At 38.4% G+C, this 27397-nt stretch overlaps 1 protein-coding gene across 2 annotated transcripts; it reads right to left on the bottom strand.

The window, feature by feature from the left end:
• Nucleotides 1–923: 923 nt before the first annotated feature.
• Nucleotides 924–26417, bottom strand: MRPS35 (mitochondrial ribosomal protein S35). 2 transcript variants are annotated; one of them, XM_049822162.1, is made up of 9 exons: nt 26398–26416; nt 26204–26366; nt 24219–24262; nt 23023–23190; nt 22566–22626; nt 19135–19274; nt 14766–14875; nt 12939–13008; nt 924–1426 (listed from the first exon to the last, which is right to left on the bottom strand). In XM_049822162.1, exons 2-9 carry the CDS (start codon nt 26355–26357, stop codon nt 1148–1150), a joined length of 1026 nt encoding a protein of 341 aa, XP_049678119.1. In that variant the 5' UTR covers nt 26358–26366; nt 26398–26416; the 3' UTR covers nt 924–1147. The 2 variants fall into 2 exon arrangements, with proteins under 2 accessions (XP_049678119.1, XP_049678120.1); XM_049822163.1 differs by lacking the exons at nt 12939–13008; nt 14766–14875 and having other exon boundaries at nt 26398–26417.
• Between the last annotated feature and the right edge of the window lie 980 nt (nt 26418–27397).

The following is a 27397-nucleotide window of genomic DNA, read 5'->3' as shown; positions in this document are numbered from 1 at the left end:
CTTTTTGTAGATATGTAGAATCCTTAAGTCTGATGAATAAAAACTCCCTCTTGCCCCTTCTAGAAAATGAAGACTTTCTCTCTAAGCTGAAATCTTAGTAAGCCAGGAAGGTACAATAAAAGCAAGAAGAGTTACGTCTTTTCAAGCTGATATTTTTAAGGGTTTTGTTTTGGTTTGTTTTTTTTTTTATTAGCCATGAGAGGGCAATAGAAGTTGCCTGTGATTCCAGTGCTTCAAGTCAATTCCTTTCAAATACAAATTACCAAACACAAGATAAACACCCATATAATTTCTTTCTCTGTGCTTCACAGCAGTAAGCTGGATGCTACAAATGTTTGGGTTTTTTTCCTTGAACAGCCTGGGTACATTCAAGAGACAACTCAGCAGGCCTCAGGGTACCAAGACTCAGTCCATTCCTCACCTCACTACTCACCAGCTCTCACTTTCAGCAACTCTCATCATTCTTCCCTTCCCAGGTATTTTGGTATCCTGTCAATAATTGATAGTTCACCTGCCTACTACCACCCTATTTTCTATCTTATTTTATTCCACCATTTTAGAGACAGGTATTTTTACTTAGGGTATTTGTTAGCCCTCATGATGACAACTGAGAGAACCTCATACTGCTCAGTGTGTTTCAACACCTCTCCAAAAGTTAAACTACTTAAGCAACATTACCTTTATTTTACAGGAGTACAGATAGAGAAAAATCTGACTGACATTTGAAAAGCATTTAGAAAGTTTAGAACTCCTAAATTTCAGACTCTTCATTAATGGATCTGGGAGCCTGAGTAATTTCATTGATTTTGACATTGTTGCTGTGAGTTATATGCCTAAAGATACTGTGTGAGAAGTGATTAAGCAGAGGACTGAACCAGGATCTCCCAAGCTAAAAGCACAGAACAATGTTCAAGTCACCAATATGACTCAAAACATACTTTATTCAAAAAACAAGATTCATGGACCTGAAAATTATGTTTACAAGAAAATCCAGTGGTAAAGAAAAATCTGATTACTACTGAAATTACCATCAACTTTCATATTTTCAGTTAAGGTTCTGAATAATTATGTATCCATATAATATAGAAATATTAACATAGTAGTTTAACATTTCTGTAATAATCAGGTGTACCTGCAGAGTCTGCTCTCATGGTAATGCTTGTATATTCAATAGTTTCTTCACAGACTCCTTATACTGAGACATGTTATTTTCTGTTTCACCTTCATTTTTAAGTGCAATTACAGAGTTTCTGTAATTCTTAACAACTTCAGATGCAAGAAGCTCTTCCTTAGTTACATTACTGACATTCTCTGAGGCTTTTATTCGAAGTAGTGTATCCAAGGCATTTTTCTGAGAACAGCTATTTTCCCAGATATATTCTTCCATGTCTTCCTCAGTCTTCTCGCTCTCCCACATCTCAGTTTTCTGAAAGAGAATATACATTGTCTTAAAAACTATTTAAGACTGAAACAAAGCTACAATAATTTGAAGAAACTTATCTCTCATACCAATTCAATTTAAAAATTACATTCCTTGTGGAAGATATTTCCCCTCCTCTAAAGTACAAAGCCTGTAACTCAAGCCTCAGAGTTCAAAGGGTGCCTGTATGCTGTGCATTTTCTGTGCAGAATGAGTTTTTCCTCCCACTTCTCCCATTCTTTATGTAACTGGCAGATATAACTAGACAAGTCAGAACAGACTATACATAATGAATAACAAAAAACTCGTAAAAGTAATAATTTTAAATAACCCTAAATGCTCAAGATTTGGAATTAGACACCTAGCTATTATGTCCCTAGCATATGATTGTTAGGTTTACATTGGCTATTAAGACACAGAGTGACACAACTCATACCAAGTAACCTATGATGAGAGACAGCAATCCTTCAACATTAGGGAAATGTTTTAATTGTGACTCATAAGGAAAAGCACCGCCAGTTAATCTATTTCCTCTTCTGCAAAACAGATTGTTCCTCAAAAGAATCTCTATCCAGAAGGTGCTAATTTTTACCTAATTAGCATTGCAAGATTAAACAGGATCAAAAGTTGAACACAAACAGAAGACATAATCCCAGGGCCTGTAAATACTTGGCTTGTGCAGTGCTTTATAAGTTTTGTCTTTGAACATTTCTCCGATTCAGCAGGCCTTCCTCTAGCTTCACAGACTGTTTAAAGGATATTTCAAATGTTACAACCTTCCATTTTTATATATTTTATTTTTATTGTACTTTGGTAAATATATACTCTTCATAGAGATATTTGTATTTTTATATATTGTAGATTGTATATTTATTTGCATATTTATAATTATTTAGTATTCTACTGATGTAAACAATACATAGTGTCCTGTTATTTCAACTATATAAATCACAATTTGAAGTATTTTTGGTGGTTATGTTTTTCTTACAATTGTTGTAGAAATCACGTCTAAATAAAACTCATATTTCTCTAGGAGTAAGTTCAAAGAAACATTAAAGTACTTACATCACATGGATTTTTTATTTTTAAATCCCTTGCCAGAAACAGCTCTTCAGTCAATTTTTAGCTATGCAGAACCCAAATAAACCTGGCAATCATGGGAGCATTGGGGTCTTTTTTTGTTCGTTGTTATTGGTTTTGGGTTTTTTTCCAGGGGGTTAGGGGGTGGGTGCTGTTGGGTTTTCATTTGTTTATTTTATTCTGTCCACTAGTCAACAACATTGCTGCAGTCAAACTACAATACTTAATAACCTTTAACTAAGACTAAAGATTTTTCTTCATACAACCCTGTGTGCTTGGGTCCATTTATCTAAATTTAACAATACTTTAACAAAGCTGCATCCTGTACCTCGTAAATTCAATCTCTTGTCTTTTAAATCTGAGTCCAAATGTTTAGTCAGAAACAGTGATGAACACTGCTAAAAGGCTTATGTGACTGACTTTAAAACCTGGACACAATACAACACAGAAGTAAAAAACCTCATTCAATTTCTAGGGGGGGGGGGGGGGGGGGGGGGGGAGGGAAAGGACATACTGTAGCCTGTATTGCTAAAACAGTAGCACAACACATAGGTATAGTCAAGTATTCCTTGTAGGTTTGAAAAATAGTGCAATTCAACATGGAGATTTACACAGTTTTAATTTAATGACATCATCCTGTTTTACATAGCCCTTGTTTAACTGCATAGTGGCCATCCAAGACATTTTTTCCCTAAACTCCAAAAGAATTTTAAAGCAAAAGCTTCTCTCACAGGGATAGAGTTTCTCAAGAGTAAGGGAATATGGGTATCACCCCCGGTCACTCCCTGAACCAAACTTGTGTTAGAAGTTCAAACAAAAGACCACTGTGAGGCTTTTAAACACCTTTAAGTTGTAGCAGAGACAACAAGAACTAATTACAGTTATTACATTTACCTCTTTAGGAAAATCCTTCTCTGCACACGTTAACTTACAGGATTTTGGAGATGCACGCTGATAAACAGATTAAGATTTCCCCATCTCTTTTGAGTATACAGAGCAAGAAGATTATACAGCAGGCCAAAGAAACTCTTAAGTATTCCTTCTTGGAATCCTTCCCAGCCGAATAGTGTGTCAAAATGGATTTTAAAATAAAATCTGACTTCGGGGGGGGGGGGGGGGGGGGGGGAGGCAGGAAGGGATTTGACAGTAGGGGGAGATTTCAAAATCCATTCCTAGCCGTGCTACAAGAAGGGAGTATCCATTGCTGCAATGTTGGTGGCCGTGCCTCAAAATGAAAAGTTATTCTACTGTACACAGGTCCAGACATACATCACAAACAGGAAACTGAACAGAAACCAGATTTTTGCAAACTGACTGTATGGAGTGAAACTTGAAATACCTTTCCAACCAGATTTATTACAAGAGAAAAAGTGAATCTGGAATTATATTTTCACTTGAAAAAGTACCTTAGGTAGACAAGCACACAAACTCTGAATAGTGGAAATATTACAAGTGTAGTCTCAGTTTGAAGTGTTATGAAGAAAACTAATGAGACAGTGAAAGAAACTTCAGAAATGAGGTCTTCATCACTCAAAGTTTTGTTCATTGATTATTTTTGTCCCCTACAAATTTAAAATGTTAGTAAACACTGTAGTTCAGAGTCTTACAAAAAAGACTAAAACTTTAAAAACTGGAATACAAGTGTGGCATTGTGTAACATTTTTCTAGAATCCCCACTTAGCAAACGAGGTTAAAAAACTCAAGAATGGATATTTCTTCAATGAATTCACTAAAAATGATTGCTTCATTCTATCACATGTAAGACAATCTCAGTAAGCATTAACCAGCCTGGCTGAAGATGCACTCAGCTAATAATTTCAACTGTTTCTCCTACTAAAACTTCCAGTAAGAACCGCAACGAAAGAAAAAAAAAAATCACCAGAAAACAACTTTTCATATAAAGTCAAAGGATCTAAACCTATTACTGAAGAGGAACAGAAGATTGATTTTTTTTTAAAACACTTTCCAATGCAGATATAGAATTATTTTTTCAACGCCATAAACAGAAAAAGGATTTGTGTCTAAGCAAGTCTTATGCTACTGCTTAAGCCAGGATTTTAGGAGGTTTACAAGCCTTTACAGTACTTAATCTGAAATGCTGACACAATATACATACTAAAAGAGTACCCTGGCCAGTGAAATTTCTTTTTAAGTAAAAGTCATTAACAAAAAGCTTCAATTTATATTGTACCTCTAAGTTTGGAGGAAAAAAAAGCATTTTGATCACTTAAGCAGGCATTTCACCATCATTTTCCTCCTTTTTTTCCTGCCAGTTTAACTTTTGTAATTTTGCTGTCACAGCAACATGGAAGAGGATTAGAATTATCAGTTCTCTGGTGTTTCTTTTGGGGAAAAGATTTTAACTAAAATTTGGAAGTGGCACACAAATCTTCAAGGAAAGTAAAAACACGATTCATGCTAGTCAATTTTCTTGTCAATGTTTGAACAGTTAAAAATTCAATACTGTTTAGCAAAGACTAAGTATTTTAGTGAGTTTTGGGGTTTTTTTGTTTTTTTGTTTTTTTTTTGTGGTTTTTTTTTTTTTTTTTTTTTTTTTGAGGAGAGGGAAAGGTCTTTAAATTGCAAGTCAAATAGCAATCTCTGTATGGCCTGGAATAAATACACCTACTTCTTAGTACTGCACTGAAATAAAAGATACCCTGTGTGGTACAATAACCACAGATTGTCAGGTAATAAATGACAGCTAAGCTAGCATTTTCCAAATTATTAGGTACCTTCAATCCAAAGAGGAGTTGCCAAAACAATTATGTACTTATCCCTTTGGATATATTACAACTTTGACCTGTACTATTTAGTTAGCAACTTAAAAAGAAATATCAACATGAATTTGTAAAAAGGCAAAACATTTGTATCTGATGAGATTGGACACAAAAAATTTTAATTGCTTGGTGATGCAGAATATGTTAAAATACATTCTTTTGAATGAGCAGAACATTATTTTCTAAGACACAGCAATGGCACAGGGAAGGTAAGACCTCTAGAGTGTCAAGGAAAATCAGAAGAAAGACTGTTAGGCTTAAACATTCCAGTAAGGTACAAAAGTAAAACAGAAAAGGAGAACAAGCAGAGAAGAACGAACAGAACTTTGCCTCAAAAAATAATATTGGATGCAAGAGATGCTCTCATACTTAATGATACTCAGGCTTAATGATACTCAGGTAATGATACTCAGGCTTAATGATACTCAGGCTTAATGATACTCAGGCTTAATGATACTCAGGCTTAATGATACTCTCATACTTAATGATACTCAGGTTCTGTCACAAGCTTCAGAGTTCTCAGCAGTCACCATTATCTAGATAGCCTCTTTCAAAGATTAGAACACCTACTTTCTTTGGGCTGAAGTGGCTGCAAGTATTTTCTGGAAAATCCAGGCTTCTAAAAGGGTCATTTGTAATATATTTATCTGTTTGTTTCTGAATGCCAATCAGATAAGATACTGATCTCATCAAGAAAGATCAGTCATATTAAGGGTCCAAATCTTTGATAATTTTCTGTTCATTTTGTTAATATCTATGCCCCATAAGACTTCATTTCACTCCAAACTTTAGACCAAAAAAATAAACAGCTGTAGAAGTTATATTTATGCATCAAAAAGGAGCCTTGTTTCTCCAGCAACTACAAACATGGGGCTTAAACACAAGGTATTGCAAAAAAGCCTACTACAGTCTGAAGTAGCACAAAGACAATTTTTAATTCAACCTTTTGCTTAAACCTTCAATTCTTCGTGGTTCCAAGCAAGAGGTACAAATAAGTTTCACCTTCTTTCACTACAATAGACATTTCCTGTCAGCAAAACTCTTTGATTTTATATGTTTGAACTCAGATCTTCAGAAGAAGTTTATTTAATTTTACATCCACTATGCTACTTAGCTTTATCTTTTTCTGACTCACATTAATGATGAAGACTCTTTCAAGTTGTTAGATTTTGAGCACTGGTAAGCGCACAATGACAGGTAATACATGCTTCAAAACAAAGTATATATTGCAACATTTAGACACCACCTTTACTTTAGCCTCAGTTTGCATTACTTAAACCATATTTAATGACATACTGAGACATAACACTATTGTAGGAAGAGCACAATTATATCACACTTCGTTATTCTAAGACCTCAAAGTCAGATCTACACTAAGCAGTCTTCAGTTATACTAAATGGTGCCCAGAGCTCTGAATCTCTCTTGGGTACATGCTCTAATCACTAGGCTATAGCCCTCCTTTTCCGTTCAGTGAACCTTGAATTTTCTTCTGCCCAGGGAGAGAGTTTCAGCAAGACTTAAGAGTGTCTCCCTCCACCTCCCATTTTAACCCTACAACCCATGTGTGACAACATCCTGAGTATTCAGAACATGAAGTTAAAGTATGTTTTTGAAACCTAAGTAGCCAGAGAACAGCTTAAGTTTCAAAAGTAGGCTCATATCCTTTCACATATTTTAGACTGAATTAAGGTAAACTCCTACTATGAAAACTGCAAAATTGTACTAAGTTCTACTGGCACAACTGAAGTGATTAAAATTATGCTTACTTGTAATGGCTTAAAATGACTATAGATAAAAAAAGACAATTTAAGAGCTAACTGAGGTCTAGAGAAAAGCTATACAATGCATTTCAGGATTATCACCAATAGTTATGTAAAAATAGTCATTCGGCTGCATGCATACGCAGATTTGCCACCCTACCAGTGCCTTCCAGTTGAATACACTACTTAAAAAAGAATGCAAAAGCAATGTGGGACACTTTCCTCAAATTCATTCAAACTACACAGCTTTGGGGTTCAGAGATAAATTTTACTTAAGCCTCTAGCGTCACTCTGTCCATTCTTCAGGGTTTTTTTTTTTGCTTCCCCTCATCTTTCTGCTTCAACTTCCCTGTCCTTTCAAGTACTAACAACATCTAGAGTGCAAACACATTTAGCTATTACTGTACATATTCAGTAGCCACTTTCCACTTAACTCTAATTCCAGATTCCTTCTTCCTTCCTGTTCTAAGTTTTGAATTTTTTATCAGACTCCCATAACTACACTACTAGAAAAAGCAAGAGGGAGTTCAAAAGTGTGTACAGCATTACTCTTCTGTTATTCTTAGTATGTCAGATTAGACCTTTTACTTTAAGAAATACACTGGAAAATAGAAAATCCAAGGGCAACTGTTCACTAATCCTTCAAGATCTCAGCTGTGTAACGCAGAATGATATCCTCCACTCTCCATCATCTTGCATTTGGGTATGTTGAAAATCATGTAGAATCGGAGCAAGGAAAATTGCTGCACCTTTTTCTAGTCTTGAATGATTTAAAAGAACAGCAAATTATTTCCTCCTCACTCTTTTTCAGATTCCTCCCCCTTACAATGACTATGAATGCTTTTCCTTATTTGAAAATTAGCTTCCTGCTCCGCTTGTTTCTCCCTCATGTTTTTCAACTCATAACAGAACATTTTAGTGATAAACTATTAATCTGAGCCAAGTGTGAAGAAATCAGTTTATGATCTTTTTAACCACTTGAGGGCAGCAAACTCTTACTCTTTAAAAACCACTTATTACCATAAGAAAACATTCAGGTTTAGAGATGTTACAGCATTCAAGAACTATCATCGTTTAAAGGTAACAGAAATGCAACTGATTGAACTGCTGTTTAACAATCTACCTAATATATCTCACCCTTCCTTTGATTAATTCAATCCAGGCACAATCCTGGGGGATAATTTGAAAGTAATCACACAAAAACTCTGAAGAAGATAAATTCAATTCTTACCAGAAGGTATAAGTCAGGTATCTACTGAATACATTCTAAAAGCTAATAAAGCACAAATATTTGATTAATAACCTTAAAACTATTGAACTGGAAGCAAAAGATCTCCAAATATTTCAAAATAAGAAAATAAATGAACATTCTTAAGTTTTAAAATTGGAATGTTTTAAAGATAATTGAACTCATGGGCCAGATATCTATCTGCATTTATCAAAACTAAGGTGCAAAATGCATCTGTCTGGCATCTTAAGGTACACTTCTTGCTTCTTATCCACCTCTGTAAGTAACAGACTACAACTAAATTGAGGTCTCCATTAGATTTAGTCAATCTCATTAGCCAACCTGTAATTCAAATAGGCTGAACCAACAACACGGTAAGTAGACCCCTAATTAATACTGCTCCCACTGTTCAGATCCATCTCAAGAAACAGCATGCTGCCTTACGAAGCAACTACTATCAATCCATCAATATGCTGCCAATATTCTGAACAGCTTCCCAGATTTGTTCTGCTTTACAGTGTATCTCATTTGAACCTGTGATAACAGAGGATGAATCAAGAACCAGAGGATGAATTCATGTTCTTCCTCCTCTTCCTTCACTTCCTCTATTAAAACAAACAAGCAAGAATTTTTCTGCCAGAAAATAACAAGCACTACAGATGCCCTTTGCCAAAAGCAAGGGTAGCATTATCCACTACGGGAATGCATTCTAGAGGACGAAAGAAAATCATCACATTTCTTTCTTCAAAATAAAGGGGGTTTACCTGTTTAAATACAGATCAAATACCAACTGGTAATACTGCACTGTGTTTTGGTAAATTCTAACACAATCCTGAAAGGTCCTGAGCACCCTCAGCTTTTGCAGAATTCTGCATAGTCAAGTCCATTGATGGCATTCTGGGTGAACGCAAGAAGACAGTAAAGACAGTACAGTTTCAAATGCAATACTACTTTTAACTACCAATTCATAGGGGTTATATAGCCCAAAAGGCTACCCAGTAGTATCCCACTTTTCCTACAAGTAATCAAATAGCTTCAGCTACTCCCTCCATTCCCAAGTCACAAATGTACCTTTTTTACACTCCAGCCACCTTTGTGAGCTTCTTCAACTTAACTTTATTCTGACCATCTACAGTCTGATGATTCTTTTCCTGTCCCTCCCTCCCACAGCGTGAAAACTCTGCTTCTTCCTCTAACACAAAACCAAACCAAAACAAACATTCATCTACTCCTTCCGTGCCAAAAAATAACCCCCAAAAATCAAGTAAAGTTGCTCCTTCCTTTCAATTCCTTCCATTTTTCTTATTTCCCCATGCATTCAAAAAAGGGGTCTTAAAACACATCATCATAAAAAACACCTGAATGTCTCCGAAAGCTTCCCTCCAGCAGGTTCAATCTTCCAACACATTTTCAAAGCCTTTCACAATCTGGCTAGTCTGTCTTCTTGCACCATCTTGACTGCTAGCATATTAGAGGAGACAAATGCTAGTCAGTGCATTAACCTATCAAACATACTTACCTCGCTTTGGCTGTAGCACCTCTCAAACCAGTTTGTCAAATTTGATTTGGACAACCTTTTATTCACTTAACTGCAAACAAACTCTCTTCCTACCATCACAATCCAAGAAAGAAACCCATTCTTAACAATACACTCAGAGCCTTGAGGCAGCACAATACTTGTACCAATTGTTAGTAATCTCCTCTCTTTCCCTTCTATTTTGTCTGCACACACTTGTAATGGAGTTACAGTTGAAATATGCAACAGCAAGGGTGCTTGCAAACTAACACCACCTGTGCCCTCTAATTGCAATAGCAACAGAATCAGTAAGTTGTGGATGCCCTGGGTTTTTGTTGAAGCCAAGACTGGAAAAGCCTACAGGAAAGTTTGTAACATAGAGGCTACTGTTGACACAGTGATAAATTTTGTCTTCTAACCACGCATACAGAGACAGATGAGCCAGAATTAAACTCTTCATACTCATTACGTTAAGAATAACTTTCTGCTGGAAATGCATCTTTACACAATGGAGCTTCACAGCACATAGTTTACTACATACCCAACAAAACCACAAAGAACTGTCATTCTTTTGAAAAGGTTTCAGATTCCTAAGCTACTTGGATGCTCTAGTTCGTAACTGTAATAAAAGACTTATGCATCATTGGCAATTAAAACATAATTACACTTCCAATTACATTTCCTGATGTATATCTGCATGCAGTTTCTCCTTTTATATATTCACATGCTTGCTGGTTCACAAAATTCAGTAAACCAGTAATTAACAAATTATAGAGTTATGGCATGTTTAGAGAGAGTAGGCAAAGTTTTCAGGATTGAGGGCAAAATTTACATGCAGCCATCTTCCCCTTCACTTTGCAAGAATGGAACACTGCCCTCTTTTTTATTGAATTCCATCACCACATGCTTGAAAAGTATGGCACTACTCTGCTGGGAAAGTCATAAAATATTGCAATTAGTTCTGTGAACAGGATTGATGTTACCGTCTACATGGAAGGCCAGTCCCTGTCCATCCCCCTCCATTATTACAGCTCATATAAATTAAACTATACATTGTCTGCTCATGGTTTACAAAATGTATCCAAACTATCTTTCAGCAAGTTATTAAAAGGCATTACCACTGATCATGGAAAAAAACTCCACAAAACATGTCACAAAAAAACCCATGCCTCGAGAGACCATTAATTTTTCATGGACAATTACAACTGATTGAGGAACTCATCAAATATTAACATAGAAGTTGAAAGGTAATAAAAGGGCAAGAGACTTGTGCATATTCAATCCACACTGAACACTCACATAGCAATATCATATAGCCCTGTCTTCCATCACTAAGTAATGCTAGAGTAAAGGACAGATGTGGTGTTCATCTAGAATTAATAAAGTGAGCAGCATCTAGCTCTCTTGTCATTGCTTAATACTGGAAGCTGATCTGTCATTAAAGATTTGTAATGCAATGTAATGCTGATGGGGACAAAAATATCCATGTGTACAAAGCACTTGAAATCTAAAGTAAACATCTTTTAAGATGTTAGTATAAGCTGAATTTAATTTGATGCACTATACAATTACAAAACATATCCTTCAAGGCAACTTCCAGTGAAAGGGAAATAGAGCTCATCCTCCTTATGTTTTTTTATATCACTGCAATGATAAAAATCAACACAAATTCATAAAAATGCCCAATATGGAGATTTAATTTAAATACTAAAGAACAACTGAAAACATTAAGTATGAATTTTGTTAGGCAATCAGCTACAACTTATTTAAAAGAATACATCTATGGAAATATACCGATGATGAAGGTTTTCACTGTGTCTCAACGTGACTAATAACATATTACATTTAAACAAAGTTAAGTTATCCCAAACATAAGCATGGGCTTTCAACAATTTCATTTCAGACTGCTACCTTGTTTTCTGTAAAAAATGGCTGTAAAATTGTTTAAGACAGTACTTATAAGCAACAAAATTAACTATAAAAATACAGGAGACAAGTCTGAAGAATTCACTATAAAAGACAGACCTGTAGTCTAAAGATCTCTTATTATATTTAGAGGACTACTTGAGAATTGTAGTAAGTTATCAATAAATTGGAATAGTATATTTAATACATTTATATTGGATATTTCACATGTATAACCATTTAACAAAAACTACTGGGAAAAATTCCAAATGTGCCATATCCCAAATGATTATAGAAAAGTTTACATTATCTGAATGTTTCTACCAAAGCAAGTGTAAGGAGTTACAATAATTTTATGTATTTTTCAGGACACTAACTCTGATGCAATGAAATCCTAAAACTAACAGAAGTTGGGGAGGATGTCCCTTTTGCTGAGCAAAAGGGAGCTCAAAAAAGCAGCCTAAGTCCTCACTCCTTCCAGCTTGAGGCAAGATTTGTGAAACAGCATTTAAGAAGCTGAATACTTCCAAATTACAGCAATGGTTTACTGAAGCCTAGGAAGAGCCCAAGGAAAGACAGATTCTAAGTAACAAATAATTTGGAATCAGGCAAAATAGATACTGTGCTGTATGTTAGTTTTCATACCTTTAAAGCCAGTAACATACCCCCCTGCTTCTTTGGAATAGACTTGTTTGTCTTTAAACATGGTCACAGCTAAAAATGCATAGGTAAAAGGTGATAAACACAGAGTATACCATTTCTCTGGATGCCCCCAATTAATATCTGAATACTGTGCACAGGCAGCCCAGCATGCTGCCAAACATAACATACCTTTAGGAATCCTTAGAATTAAGGTGTTTTCTGCTAGGCTCAGGGTCAGTTTTAGGCTTGTTGTCAGAAACGAAGTATTGGGAAAGAATCTCTTAAGGTCAAAACCTAGAGAACTTCAAGGTCAAAACCTAGAGAACTTCAAGGTCAAAACCTAGAGAACTTCTGAAGAGAGGCAAACTATGTACACAAACAACAGAATAGAACTTGTGAAGTTAAAAAAATGCACTAGAAGTTGACTGGGAAATTCAGATTCAGAGGTAACTGATCTCAGTTGAATTTGAAGAAAAGCGAGGTGGAATAAAAGAATCTAAGATAATTTACTTTAAGCGGCACAGAGTCATGCAACTTTTTCTAGGCTACGTAAGAGTGCGTTAGAGAGTACATGTGCGTTAGCACAAGTTATTCATGACTGCTTACCCAAGATTCATGGTACAAAACGGTGAGGAGATGTATACTATAATCATAGTTCTGTCTTCTTAGTGGACACCTGAAAATTCATAAACAAAGGTAATCTTTCTGAAATCAAGCCACTATAATATACTTTTGAACGAAACATTAAACTTCCCATCATTTCTGATTTGTAATGTAGGGAATCTTGCGGAAAATATGTGTTTGATTCACATGCCTTTGAGTTACACATCAAGAGTAACATCATGAAGGAATGAGTATTAAGAACATGCAAGAATGGGCATCTGCAAGTCAGTAGGAAAATGTACAAAATACAAGAATTTACAGATCTTCAAGAAACATTAAAAACTTCTTTGCCCTCTGTGCCAAAGTGGAATCCAACATACTTTAAGTCTGAACTCCCTTAAAACCAGATTTATTTTTTCCCCCCAGATCTGAAGGGAGGGGAATGACTGGTGAAAAGAGCTGTGACATACAGTTCAGAACTGGAAATCTAGCCAACAGTTTAAGAAGAAAAGTTTAAGTCAATGTAGCTGTAAGTCAAAACAGGATCACCAGTAAAATTATTTGTGATAAGGCAGTCCTGCAAAAACAGTGTTATTTCTTAAAACTAGTTACCAAAACCTTCTGCTGAGAATTTGATGACATTAATCTCTTCCTCATGCTGATCAACCTCCTGTCTCCTCACACTCACCTCCTCCGATAGGCTCCTTCACCCCCCTTTTTGATGCAGAACAAATTGAATCATGCCAGACTACATCTGAGACTCTAAAAAAACCCCACTCATCTGAATGACTAGGGACTATGATTATTCTAGCAAATAAACTTTAAAAAGGACTCAAGCTTTTAAAGTATATTTCTTTCATAGTGAAAGAGCCTCTGTTTAAAAGTAATCTAAATACCAGCCTTGAAAATCCTGTATTAAAGAAAGGGGTACCACTCCAAGCCTGAGCCTTAGAAATTACTAGAACTAAAGTGAAATATCAACAGGCACATTAAGAGTTTCTTCTGGAACACAGCATGAGACCATTCACAGATCTCTAGAGGGTAAGCTCCTTTCAGCTATCCTAATGTTTTAGCCACAAAATAAGTCTTGCTAGGAAAATGAAACTGTTGGTTGTGCAAGTGGTCCCAGAAACTACCCAGATTTCCAAGCATAGTCAAAAAATATATGCACAATTTTATCCATTTTGTATTTATGTAGAATAAAACAGTATATCATACCAAAGGACAGGAAATTTAAGGGGGGGGGGAAGAATTCTATCAAAACATGCAAACAGAAAAGACTACCAATAATGTTTTTCCTACCACTGAAAGCAGCTGTGAATTAAAGTGTATTGTGAATTTAGGAATACATATGTATTCTCTTAAATGCTTCAGAATTCAACACAAAAACCACATTTCTCCAATGAAGCCTTCTGAACATAACTGTAAATAACTACAGTGATTTGTTTATGTCTAGAAAAACAAAACATCAAGAGATGTCTGGTCACTGATGTCATTTTTCTTGCATGAAACACTTCAGACCATTGTTAAAACTAACAGAACCTATGGGTTCTGTTGGAAAACATGACAACTACTCTGAAGTAACATTTGAGACTTAAACACAGAGCTTCAATAACTAACCATATTTAACAAATATTAGGTTCAACCTTATGTGATTTGTCCATTACAATTTTAACAGTTAATAACAGGAGTACTGGTATGTTTAGGTCATAATTTGGCCTTAAAAATATAATTTACCAAGACAATAATTGACATTACTGAAGACACCAAGCCCTTTCTATACTGTGACCATTCCTACAGGCATTTTTTTTTCCCTTCTTGTAACCATACCTGTCCGTTGTAATTGTGAGCATATCTGTATCCTTACAGTACCGCTCTCCTACAAGTTTAATGAGCTTCTTCTTTGCATGGTCATCCAAATTCAGGTTAGAAAGTTTAACCTTCATGTACAAGAGAAAACACCTTTAATTACTTGGATAAACACAATCTCTGCACCCTGCAAATATTTTTAAATAGTTAGGCACATCTTTTATCAAGAATTAAAAGAAGAGCTATTAAGTATGCATTTGCAGAATTTCTTCTGATTGTATCACGTTAGAAGTCTTAACACAAGGCAAATATAATCTGAGTATTCAAACAGTAAACTTCTTTTCATCCAAATACCAGAGGGGTTGGGGGAGAATACTTCTACTCAAACTTTTTTTCAGAGGAAAAAAAGAGCTGTCAGTTTAGTTTGTAGCTGATTTCATATTCACATGTACATCACATGGAAAAATGAATCTTTTTCAGATATATTTTTTTTCAAATACAAATAAGTAAAGTTAATACTAAGATATATCAAAAATATTAATGACAAACATCCAAAAGAGGAGGAAAGACATCAGTTCAAGAGACATCAAATCAGAATTCTCAAAATCATTACTGGGAGATTAACAGAAATATGCAAAGAAGCACAGAGATAATATAATGGACCAGAACATTCTGATCTCACATAATTGATCAAACAATACCATGAATGGCTTGCCTTCTGTTTCAATACCATAAAACCCATGAATGTAAGATACACAACAAATAACTAGTACTCATTTAAAAAAAACTCTTAAGAAGTTAGTCTGAAGCTAGTTTCTATATGCAATAACAAGTACGAAAAGTAAAGCAAGCTGGTTTTAGCCATCTGTTTACACAATAGCAAAAAAGAAGGCTGAGAACCTTAACAGTCTAAAGATACATGGTGATGGAAACATAAGCTTCTATTAAGTGAGAGTTGCTGAGGAATATTAAACACATGAAGACATAATAGTCTTTTACTAATTTGTCTACGGTTTGCCCCACAGCTCACATTTTGTCAAGTTTAATTCTATCTGACCTGTTAAGTGCATCTAGCCTTTAACGCAATAGTCAAGCTGCAAAAAGAGAGCTGAATTCTTACTGCAGCCCAAAACAACCACGAACAATCACTTTTGAAGGCACTATACTTCCAAGTCCCCTTATGCACAGCATCCCCTTGTAAGGGTCTGGCCCCTTGCGCTCAAGGCTACCTTACATACAGTGCCCTTCCCTACAGTGCAGCAATGTAGCCTTGAATCAGTGGTGACAAAAAAACGAGCCATGAGAAGGTGGACCTGCCCCATCTTTACTGAGAAGCTGCATCTAAGCATAGGCAGTCAGCCTTAGTCTCTGCCAGAGCCACAGCGCAGCTATGTCTGGGCCCAGCCGTGGCCCACGCTGACCGACCCCTGATGCACATCCTTCACTTCCCAGCTTGACCTCACCTACTGCATCACTGTGGATTGGCTTGACAGTCACCAAACTGTTGACTGATCCGAGTTACTATCACCAGACCTAATCCTCCCCCTTCAACTTCAAACTTGCCTTATCATTATGAACTTGTCAGGTGGTTACTGGTCTGTTGGATGGACGAGCTTACTATTACCAGACCTGTCCTTCTCACCTTGCTCGGGTAGTAGCTGCACCCTTTTCGGGGAGGTCACTGCCCCTGCCTGCCTTTCTGCCCCTGGATCACCTTCCCTTACAGAACAGACTAGCCTCACTGCTAGCTGGCAATGGTCACCCAAACTGATGAGAAACCTTTCTCTAAAACACATTTTCTTAACAGTATCTTTCTCTAACACTCACAGAAAGACTGTTCTAAACTCTAAAGGGTTTCAGACAGAACTTTCTGGCAAGCATACAACTGCTAGTGCATATAAGCCCTTTACGACCATGACTATCTAAACTTAATGGGATAGTCCAGCCCAGATGTCCAGCATTAGCTTGCTTGAACCAACAGTGCAAAACAATTTCACCGAGTAGTACTTTTTGCACTGTCTTAAAAGGATGGCATTATCATAGTTGTATCATGCTGCCTTCATACAGTGTGATCATCTGAAATTTCCTGTTAAGAGAGCTATGATTTTATTCCACATGACTTGCTTTTCCTACAAAAACTGAAAAGCTATCTGGTCTGTTGCCTGTATTCCATGATCACAAAAAAATATGTTGTTCTTACTAATCCAAAGTCACTTCAAAGTGAAAAATATTTATATGGCTACTTGCTTCAAAATGGGATAGCAACTAGACAGCTTATAATTGTTAGCTGCAATGCTACAGACTATTTTATGTTTAATTTTAGATGAATTAGAGCTCCACAAAGAACAGCAGTTGATTTAAAAAGTCTCATTTTACATCCTGTAGTACTATGTTGTCTGGCACAATGTAGACAATTCCACTTGAGCATAGACTAGGATAAATTTAATGGCAAGAAATACTGGCATTAGGCTACAAGAAATAAAAAAATAGCATCTCCAGTATGATACATGGTAGAAAAGAGGCATAATTTTTTAAATTAAGATTAAAAAGGTTTAACTTTTAAACTATTTAAAAAAGGAAATCTTATCATGAAGATCCACCAGAGTTTCTCATAGTCTGTAACACAGAGCACAGTAAATGCTCTCTCACTGATAGAAACTCAACCACTATCTGACCCAGTGCCATCTGCTTTCACCTTTAAATCCTGCTCTTCCCCCTCCTTAGGCAGATTTTGTTATCAGAGGATTAATCAGACAAAGAATGCATTAATGAAGTCTGGGATCAGAACACCAGTAACTGAAAAAGCATATGGATAGTTGTTCCGTTTTTGTCTCCCACTCCAACCCCTCCTTTTTTTAATATACATGTATAATACACATCCACATAATGCCTTACAAGTACCAAGGCCAGTTAACATTAATGGACAGATTTAGACAGGATAATACAGACATGTGCATTTGTGTATCATTTTGAATTACCCTCTCCACTGCAGCCTAGGCAGCCCCTAGTCCAACATCTTGTCTCTCAACAGCCACATTTAACAGAAGACAATTCTACCTAACATAGTAATGTTTTACATGATTTAGAAAGCCAGAAATTCACACACACTCACCACCTGGTGTTTTTAATGGGAGAGTCAAGGCTGTTTGAGCAGCTGAGCTCTTCCGCCTACCTGTGACACCATGCCCACCACTGACCAGCAAATGTCAGTATTACTCCATCTGAGAACTGAATATGGGAACAAGGAGGGGTCCAATGTGTGCTGCCTCTGCACACATTCACAATCCAGCATGAAGTCAGGGGCTTCTATTCTCACAGAAACACCCCATTTCCTTTTAATTCTAATGCATACAAATTTGTGAAAAATTGCTCTTGAACATGGATCTGAATTAGGAGACAAAAGGCTAAACTCTAGTATGCAATGACTACAAGGGCAGGGTGAAGTTACTGCTAACAGCGGTGTGAAATGCATATTTAAATCAATGGCAGACCAAATTAAATTTCAGCCCAAACAGCCAAAACCAAAAGGTTTTACAACATAAAGGGAAAGTGGAGACTCCTACAGACAAAATTAACCACTGCCGTCCAAAGTTGCCATGATTAGATGTTGTATAGGTTCTATGTTCATGTGGTGTCATGCAATATTTTAACTTCTGTAATGAAGAGTAAGAACACAACTATCACTGACCCCACTGCTGCTGCTGCTCTTCAGGTAGGCTCAAATGTCATCTCAAAACACATGTTCAAAAGCCACAGCAAATCCTAACTTTACTACCATGAAGACAGGCAAGCACTGGAACAGGTTGTCCAGAGAGGTTGTACAATCTCCAGCCCTGAAAGTTTTCAAGACCCAACTGGATAAAGTCGTAAGTAACCTGATCTGATCTCATACCTACCTTACTTTGAGAGATTGGGAAACTGCTGATCTCCCTTCCAACCTCAGGTACCCCATGATCCTATGATCAGAAGGCTGCTGCTCCTACTGCAAACACACTGATGCCCAGAGGCCTGCCAACTCAATTTATGAATAGTGCTGCATTCATATGATCTATCTTTAAATACTTGAGCACTTCCAGGGTCTATGAAGTTGCAGTGAGAGCCCAAGCAAGACATTGAGCAAGACATTTTCTGCAAGTAGATTCTTCAGAAGGTAAACTATTTTGTTTATATTAGAGCTTAGACTTAATTTATAAATACATATCCATAACCTTACAACCTCAGTTCTAACATGCTGCGATATACTTAAGGAAATCCACTGCTTTTTATTCAGACATTTAGTAAATAATTTCCCTCATTTCCTTACAATATATCATACTTGCACATGTTTTGAAAAGAAAGCCAAGCATTTGGGTTTTTGAAACAAAGGCTGTTTACCAAAAATACTACTTACTCTTAAAGTCACCACTCTTGCTTTGGGATTACGAATAGATGTCCCTGCAGAAACATAATCTACTGTTTCAATTTCAATAGGAAAATGCTGTTCACATTTCTCATCGCTGTCCAAAGCACTTGGCCATTCAGTGCAGAAATCTGCATAATAGAGAAAACACTCCATGTAATATCTGTTGGGTTGGGTTTTTTTCAAATTTATTGCAACGTATCTTTTTAAAAGTACTATTTATAGAAACCATACTCATTTAGATAACAGCAGGGTCTCTGCTAGACTTGATCCAGTATTTCCATGTCTCTCTTTGTACTGGATTCCCCAAAACAGGATACAGTACTCCAGATGCAGTCTCACAATTGCCAAACAGACTCATAGAATGGGTGGGTCAGAAGGGACCTTCAAAGATCACCTAGTCCCAACCACCCTGCCATAGGCAGGCACATCTTTCACTAGATCAGGCTGCTCAAAGCCCCATCCAACCCAACCTTGAGTACATCCAATGATGGGGCATCCACAGCTTCTCTGGGCAAGCTCTTCAGTCTCACCACCCTCATTGTAAAAAATGTCTTCCTTATATCCGATCTAAACATCTGCCTTCTTCCAGTTTAAAACTATTGCCCCTTGTCCTGTCACTACAGGCCTTGGTAAAAAGTCTCTCCCCATCTTTCTTATAAGCCCCTTTTATATATTGAAAGGCATCAATAAGGTCCCTCCAGAGCCTTCTCTTCTCCGGGCTGAACACCCCCAACTTTCTGAGCATTTCTTCACAGGAGAGGCGTTCCAGCCCTTTGGTCATTTGTGTGGCCCTCCTCTAACCAGTCTACATCTTTCTTGTACTGGAGACACCAGAACCAAGTGCAACACTCAATAGAGGGAAAAGCATTAATTTTCTGAGTGTGGTGGCTAGAACCCAGTATGCTGTTAGCCTTCCTTGCCACACTGGCACACTGCTGACTCATATTCAGCTTTCAAATGCCCACCAGGTTCCACGTAGCCTTTTCTGCAAAGTTTCTTTTCAGCTGTTTGCTGCCACACACCCCCCCCCCCCTTCCCCGACCTTCGCTTGTACCACTGCATGTGTTACTCCAACCTAGACACAGGACTTTGCAGTTGCCTTCAACTTCATGACAGTCTTTGCAGAGGATTTTTTTCCTGCCCGTTAACATTCTTCTGAATGGCACCTTTGTTCTGCAGTGTGTCACTTGTTGTTCCCTCCCCCCCCGCCCCCAATTCGTTATTATCTGAAGACCTGCTGAGGTTGTGCTCTCTACTGCTATTCAGTTTGTTATAAAGCATGTTTTTGCATGCTTGGAAATGGCTTCCAGGAAGATTTGCTTCATAATCTTCCAGGGAATGTAGTGAGGCTGACTGGCCTGCAGTTGCCTGCATCTTCCTTCTTGCCCTTCTTGAAGATGGTCAGGCAAAACCCTTCTGTACCTCCTGAGTAGTCTTTACCTGCTTCCACTTTCTGTGTACTTCCTTTTTGCATCTTGGGTCACCCAGGAGTTCCCTGCACACCCATGCTGTCCTTCTGCCATACTTGCTCAACTTTCTGCACTCTGGAATGGACCATTCTCGCTTTTTTAAGGAGGTCGAACTTTAACATCCACCAGCTCTCATGGGCCACTTTGTTCCCCAGGAGATTCCCCCATGAGATCTGCCAAGCAATACAGATTCTAGAATAAACCAAAATCACTCTCCTGAAGTCCAGACTGTAGTTCCACTGTCTGTCTTGCTCACTTCTCTCAGGATTTTAAACACCACAGTTTCAGGACCACTGTTACCAAGGTTGCCCCTAACCTTCATATGCTTGACCAGTTCTTCCTTGTTTCTGAACAACAAATCCAATAGAGCACATCTAGTCAACTGATCAATCGTCTTCGAGATATTGCCTTCAATACACTACTTGCCTTCCTCGCTTCTCTCAAGATCTTGAACTCCATGATCTTTTTGCAACCAAGGCTGCCAGCAACCCTGACATCTCCCTCCAACCAGTTCTTCCATACTTGTGAGAAGCATGTGCAACAGCACCTTCCCATAGACAGTTTGTCCAGCACCTGCATCAAAAATTATTGGCAACACACTCCAGAATCTCCTAGATTGCTTCCATCCCATCCTGTTAACGCTCCAGCAGATGTTGAGATGGCTGCAGTTCCCCAAGAAAATCAAAGCTTGCATCTGTGAGGCTTTTTTTTTTTTTTTTTTCCACTGTTCATCCATTTCCTCTTCTCAACCAGGCAGTCTGTGGCAGATGCCCACCAAGACATCCTTTTCAGCTTCTCCTCTGATCCCAACTCTCAAATTCTTAACCAGTTTGCTATGCATCTCACTGCAAAGCTCTGCATCTGAGATTTTCTTTTGGGTACAGGTCAGCTTCTCCTCCACATCATCCCTGCCTGTATCTCAGTCATACAAGCTTTCGGTCTGCACTTCTGTGACTTCTCATACTTCTAATTCTTCCTGTTTCCTATGCTGCATGCATTTGTACACAGAAAACTCAAGATAGGCCTCTTATCATACAGACTGAGGGGAGGCCTTATCACTCTACAGCTACCTGAAAGGAGGTTGTAATGAAGTGGGTGTTGATCTCTGTTCCCGAGTAACAAGTGATAGGATGAAAGGAAATGGCCTCAAGTTGCACCGGGGGAGATTCAGGTTGGATATTAGGAAAAATTTCTTCACCAGAAGGGTTGTCAAGCATTGGAATAGGCTGCCCAGGGAAGTGGTTGAGTCGCCATCCCTAGGGGTATTTAAAAGATGTGTACACATGGTGCTTAGGGACATGGTTTAGTGCTGGACTTGGTAGTGTTAGGTTAACAGTTGGACTTGGTCTTAAGGGTCTTTTCCAACCTAAATGATTCTTTCTCCTCCCTGACCCCTTGTGCCTTCACTTCTCTTTAGGCTAACCTCCTTGTTAGGTTTTCCTTATTGCCTTGCTGGCTGGCAGAGATGCTCTTGGTCTTCATTAGATCCCGTATCTCCCCAGCAGACCGTGCTCTGACAGAGGATTTAATTTATTAATAGCATTTATTTTTTTTAATGCATGCCAGAACAACTACTGATTAAACCAGAGTTTAATCACAGGTAATATTCTGAGAACTGAGTCACATTCATCACTCATCTTCCTTAAGACACTGAATTATAAATTCTCCAGTACAAGCAGGGCCTAATGGAAAGCTAAAATACAAGTGCTACTGGTGTGCTGAAAACCTCCTAAGACATATCTACCCATCACCTGTATGACTCAATGCAGCAATAAGAAAGCATACAACACTAGGCAACGCCTGACAAATAACCAGCTTCAGAGGTGGACCATGTCTCACCTTCTACTTCACCACAGTCACATTTTACATTGTCTTAAAACTCCCAAGAGAGATGGCTTTTAAAAAACAGGAAAAAAACCACCCCTGACAAAGCCAAAAAAAACCCCTCACCTTTAAGAGCTGCACAGTGTTTCTTAATTGCAGGAGGAGTAAGATGCAAAAAATTGGGAATCTGAAACAGACATATTAAGAGTTACCAAGATAGTTTTTTGTCCGTTCATAAATAAAGGGGCATTACTGAAAACTGATTACACTTTTAATATTTAAAGGTAGTACAATACGTTGCTTAAAAATATTGAGATAAGATGACTCTTCTCAAATCTGATTTAGCAGAAGAGTTAATCCCACCCCGTTACAAAAGTCACAGGCATGATATTCCTAAAAAAGTCTCCTGATTTTGTTCATTTGTTACCTACATTTGTATTTGTTACCATTTAATTTAGAAATTACATAGACCATTGTCCTATTTAATAAAACAATATCCAATACAAATATTTTAATCAAAGCAGGGCAGTGTTAGTGAATAATAATTTTTAAAGTTACCACACATCAATGGCATGTGTCTTACCTTTATAAGTTCTAAGTTGCCTTCTTTTGGTGGAGGAACTCCTCTCTTCACTGGGTAACCCATTCGAATGGGGAGAGGCACAGAGGCAGGTTTAAAGGCAGCTGCTGTTGGATAAACACTGCTCCAGTCCTGATCAACAGCCATCTTCTCAGTTCTGGGAGGTGCATGCTAATAAATAGAGAATTATAAAAATTTGAAATTTTTAAAAGATAGCCTCTTAAAGCTTAGATAGCAGGCCTTTCCCAGTCTTCAATTGCATTTTAGTTCAGAAATGCTTAGAAATAACTTATCTTCTTGCATTGTGATACATCAGCGGGGGAGGGGGGGGGGGGGGGGCAGAGAAAATGGGTTTTAAAATTCTAGAATTCTGAAAGTCTGAACAAGTTCATATTAAGAGAAGTAGGTATTAATAACTCTGAAATTACTTGTTATAGAAATTCCAGTATAGGAATGATGAATTACTATATCGCAGAAATAGCTTGCATCTTCCAATACCTGAACAAGGTTCCAGTCAAACGCTCTTTTAAAAAAAAATAAAAATAAATCTAGTCACTGTTTCTTTACCCCAAACCTTAATTTTTAATTTAGAAGGGTAAAAGACAAATGTGTATATGCAGTCAGCTGGTCTGACTGCTTTGGTGTATCATTACATCTGCTCTTGGAAGTTCAACATAAATTTAATACATGTCAGGTCCACTTTTACGATTTACCTTTAAAAATTATAACATATAATATACTACTTTTGAAATTTGTGTACAACTAAGAAAATTCTCAGTGATTAGATGTTCAGATACAATTCTGCTGTGCAAGAACAATTTCACTTATGTACAATACCAGACTTTTTAATTATGCTAGAAAGCAACCACTATGAATCCTGTAAACTCATACTGAAAATAACATTAAAATGTCTGGTTTTATTTTAAATGCAACTTTAAGTTACTTTTAAGACCTGCAGCACATGGTGTCAATACAAGTTAACTGTTAGCTTGTTATTGTTAATGTTTTTGCTTTTATGAGAACACAGACGGAAAACAGCTGGGAGATTAAAGAAGCTAGGTGCTGGTTCTCGAATAGTCACAGTGGATTGTTTCACCAGGTTTTGACTGAAGGGGTTCCTGTACAAACTGTTATGACATATAGCTTAGAAAACTTTTTCAAACACCTCTGAGTTAACTGAAAACAGTTTCAGTACTTACTGGTCTTATGAACTGTGGCGTCCTGCCTCTTCTCCTTGTTGAAGCTGAAAGAAAAAGAAACATTTTCAATACAAACTATATGGTTTTGTGGAAAAAAAAATGCAGCATAATCCTGTATGCTTTTTTTTCTTTTACAAAGACAATATACACTAATACTTCCCAGCCTTTACATGGAAGAAGGGGAAGATCAGTTACCCATATTGGAGATTGCTCACTTATTATTTGAAACTTAAGATTAAAAAAGCTTGTAAGCCATTTTGTCTGGGTCTATCCTAGACAGACATTAACAATAATCTAGCAGTTACAAGCCTAAATGCATTTTGCTAGCATCATTTATTCCAGCTTGACACAGGGGGAGAGAAAAATGAGATGAGTAGAAGTACACTTTTCCCTTCATAACTGTGCTTCCTTTTCGCTTTCCCACACAGCTGTTAAATCCCAAATCACTCTCCACCACCAGTACAAGACTGCCAAACCTAACAGTTCACTATTACCAAAAGGAGGATCCCATGGCTCCATCCCTTCCTTCTGACAGCATGTCTTCACATCCTCTCCTGTGCCACTCTCAAGCTCATCTAACCCCTGTATAAACAGTTAGCACATCAAACTGTTTTTCTTCTTCAGCTGGGGATGGGGAACAAACCAATGGGTTTGTTTCCTGCCATTTTACCATGTTGATCTGCCTTATTGAGCAGTCCCAGAGAAGGTGCAACAGAAAGAGTTTACTCCCTTTTAGCAGGCCTGAGCCACCATATGGCTGAACTTTTTAACCGACTGCAGTTGGAGCTGTGGTGAGGGACTCCTAAGGATAAATGAAGATACCAAATACCACTAGATTTTCAATTTAAGTGAAAATCTTAACTTTCTTGTGTCCATTTCCTCCCCCTCCTCAAACTCTAATTTAATGACTTTCAGCCCCCCCACTCCAAAAAACAACACCAAAACAATGTGATCTTTATAATAGTCAGACAAATGAAGGTGAATCTGACAATATGTATTTTTCAAGTGTCCTGTTTTGAGCTTGGGGTTGGTTTGTTTGTTTTGTAGTTGTTGCCACATTATGATACAGTACATATTCAGCAAAAAACATTGAATGGGATTCAGAAGTGGATGTTTGGGTTCTTTTTGCCCTACCCCACATAAGCCTTGGGAAAACTTGTGAATTTCACAGTTCTTTCATCTTCCTTATTTAAGTATTTTATGGATCCAATTCTGTTGTCTTCTTGCTATGTAAAAACTTAAAACTAAAGAATACATATGGGGCTCTGCAACAGCTAATACACAGCATTCTTTTACCCCTCGAGCTGCCATTTTTGTGGTGCTTTCACAAACAGGCTTCATTCATAGCAGTCTTTATTATTTCTGTTACAAACATCTACAGTTTCAGGTCAGGACACCTTTTACTCCTGCCCACGCGCCCTCACATCAGACACCACTTAAAGGCCCTTTCAGCAACCCAGCCTGCTCCCGAATCTGCAGATGACAAGTACCCGCCCAGCCTTCGGAAAAATATTGGTACAACCCTGACCAACAGTTTCCATCTGCACCCTGAACAGCTCAGCTTGAGGCCAGGCACGACATCCAATGCTTAACACGAGTACACATCCCTTAACAAACGATGAAATTCTCACTTGGAACACCTAAAACCAGGCAATGCACTGCAGATCCGCTGTACCACTGCAATCCTGAGCTGAAAATCTGTCCAGCAAACACCAACTTGCCCATTTCTTTCTTCAGACTACTCGCAGCAGTTGTGCTGCCCAAATCTATCATCTTTACCATAGAGATTTTATTATTTTTTTTTTAAACAAAATCTCTCAGGCAAATACTTGCAAACAAAACGTCTTTTTTCAGAGCCGCCTGCAGCCGGGAAGGAAGGAGGGCCACGGGCCTGAGCTTCCCGCCCGCTCTCAGCCATCCCCCCCCAGCCCGGCGCAGCCCGAGCCCCCCGGCCGCCACGGCAGAGCGGGCCGGGCCGCTCTCACCTTCCCTCTGCCGGCCTTCCCCGCTGTTCACCGCAAGCACGGAGGAATACGCCGCGCCCCCGAAGCGAGGCGCGACCACGACCCTCCCGCAGCACCGGGAGAGCACGGCCCAGTAACTCGCACCGGCCCGCACCGCCCCGCTGACGGGCGCCATTTTCGGGACCTGACGCGCGTAATGGCCCGCCCCAAGCGACCTGCCGGCAGGACGGAAGCCGGCTCGGGCCAAGGCAGCTGGAAAGGCGAAGAGTAGCCGTTCCCCGCCCTCGAGGAGGAGGAGGAGGGGAGCGGGAAAGGCCGCGGCCGGTGAGGGGGGGTGCGGAGCGGGCCGAGGCGCCCGAGAGAAGGGAAAGGAACCCCCGGCCCTGGTCTTATTACTCATGGGAGGGAGGCGGAGGGTGAGGGAGGAGCGGAGAGTGGCGCAGGGTCGTGCTCTAGAAATTGCCTCGCACCTGTGTGGCGCGTCCACCATCTTAGTGTCTGTCACTCCTGCGCTGGCTGTGGGAGCGCAGCTGACCTGTGGGACTGGCCCGGGCCGCCGTCATGGGATGGGGGTTTCTGTGGGTGGCTCTCTCCCAAAAGTCAGTTTTTTACTCTCACAATTAAAAGTACAACTTCTCAGTCCTTGCATGCTCTTTGTAGACGGGGATAGGCTCTTTCAGCAACCCCTGTAAGCGAAGCTCTGTGGATTTCTTCAGCAAAAAGCAAATGGGTTCAGCCCTGTCATACGGAAACAAAATGATTGTGCTTTTGTGTGTAAATCCGGGCTAGATACCGCTGCTTTTCTTAAATTTGGGTTTTTTTCAGCTTCTTGGATCCAGTTAGGTACAGGTGTTAGGGGGTTTTATTGTAGCAATATACTTGTATCCCTGGCCAAGCTCAGTGTTCCTGGCTTTAATCTTTTTTTTTCAAATTGCAACATAACCGTAATGTATTTTACCCTTTCATTATTAATACAGCATCTCACAATGACTTCATCCACTTTAACACAATTGTTGGTCAGAATGCATTCTTACAAATGATGGATAGTGCTTAATTACTAGTGCTAAATACAAAGTAAACCTTCCAGTTTCAGATTTCTGCAAGATTTTTCTTAATTTTACAAACTTTGAATTATGGAATGTCCATCTCGTTAACAGCGCATGGAAAAAGGACAAAACAAGATGTAGCAGTGTCTGATAATTACTCCAAACTAAA

Source organism: Accipiter gentilis, chromosome 18 (assembly GCF_929443795.1).
Source record: "Accipiter gentilis chromosome 18, bAccGen1.1, whole genome shotgun sequence".
NCBI lineage: Eukaryota > Metazoa > Chordata > Aves > Accipitriformes > Accipitridae > Astur > Astur gentilis.
The sequence above is the reverse complement of the archived record's forward strand: the minus strand, read 5'-3'. Positions and strand labels throughout refer to the sequence as shown.

What these genes read in the sequence shown, in the direction of transcription:
- MRPS35 (XM_049822162.1), bottom strand. Translation starts at nt 26,357, where the DNA reads ATGGCGCCCGTCAGCGGGGCGGTGCGGGCCGGTGCGAGTTACTGGGCC. An exon ending in CGCCACAGTTCATAAGACCA is followed by an intron (nt 23,191 to 24,218) that starts GTAAGTACTGAA and finishes TCTATTTATTAG; the next exon opens with CATGCACCTCCCAGAACTGA. An exon ending in ACACTGTGCAGCTCTTAAAG is followed by an intron (nt 19,275 to 22,565) that starts GTGAGGGGTTTT and finishes TCTATTATGCAG; the next exon opens with ATTTCTGCACTGAATGGCCA.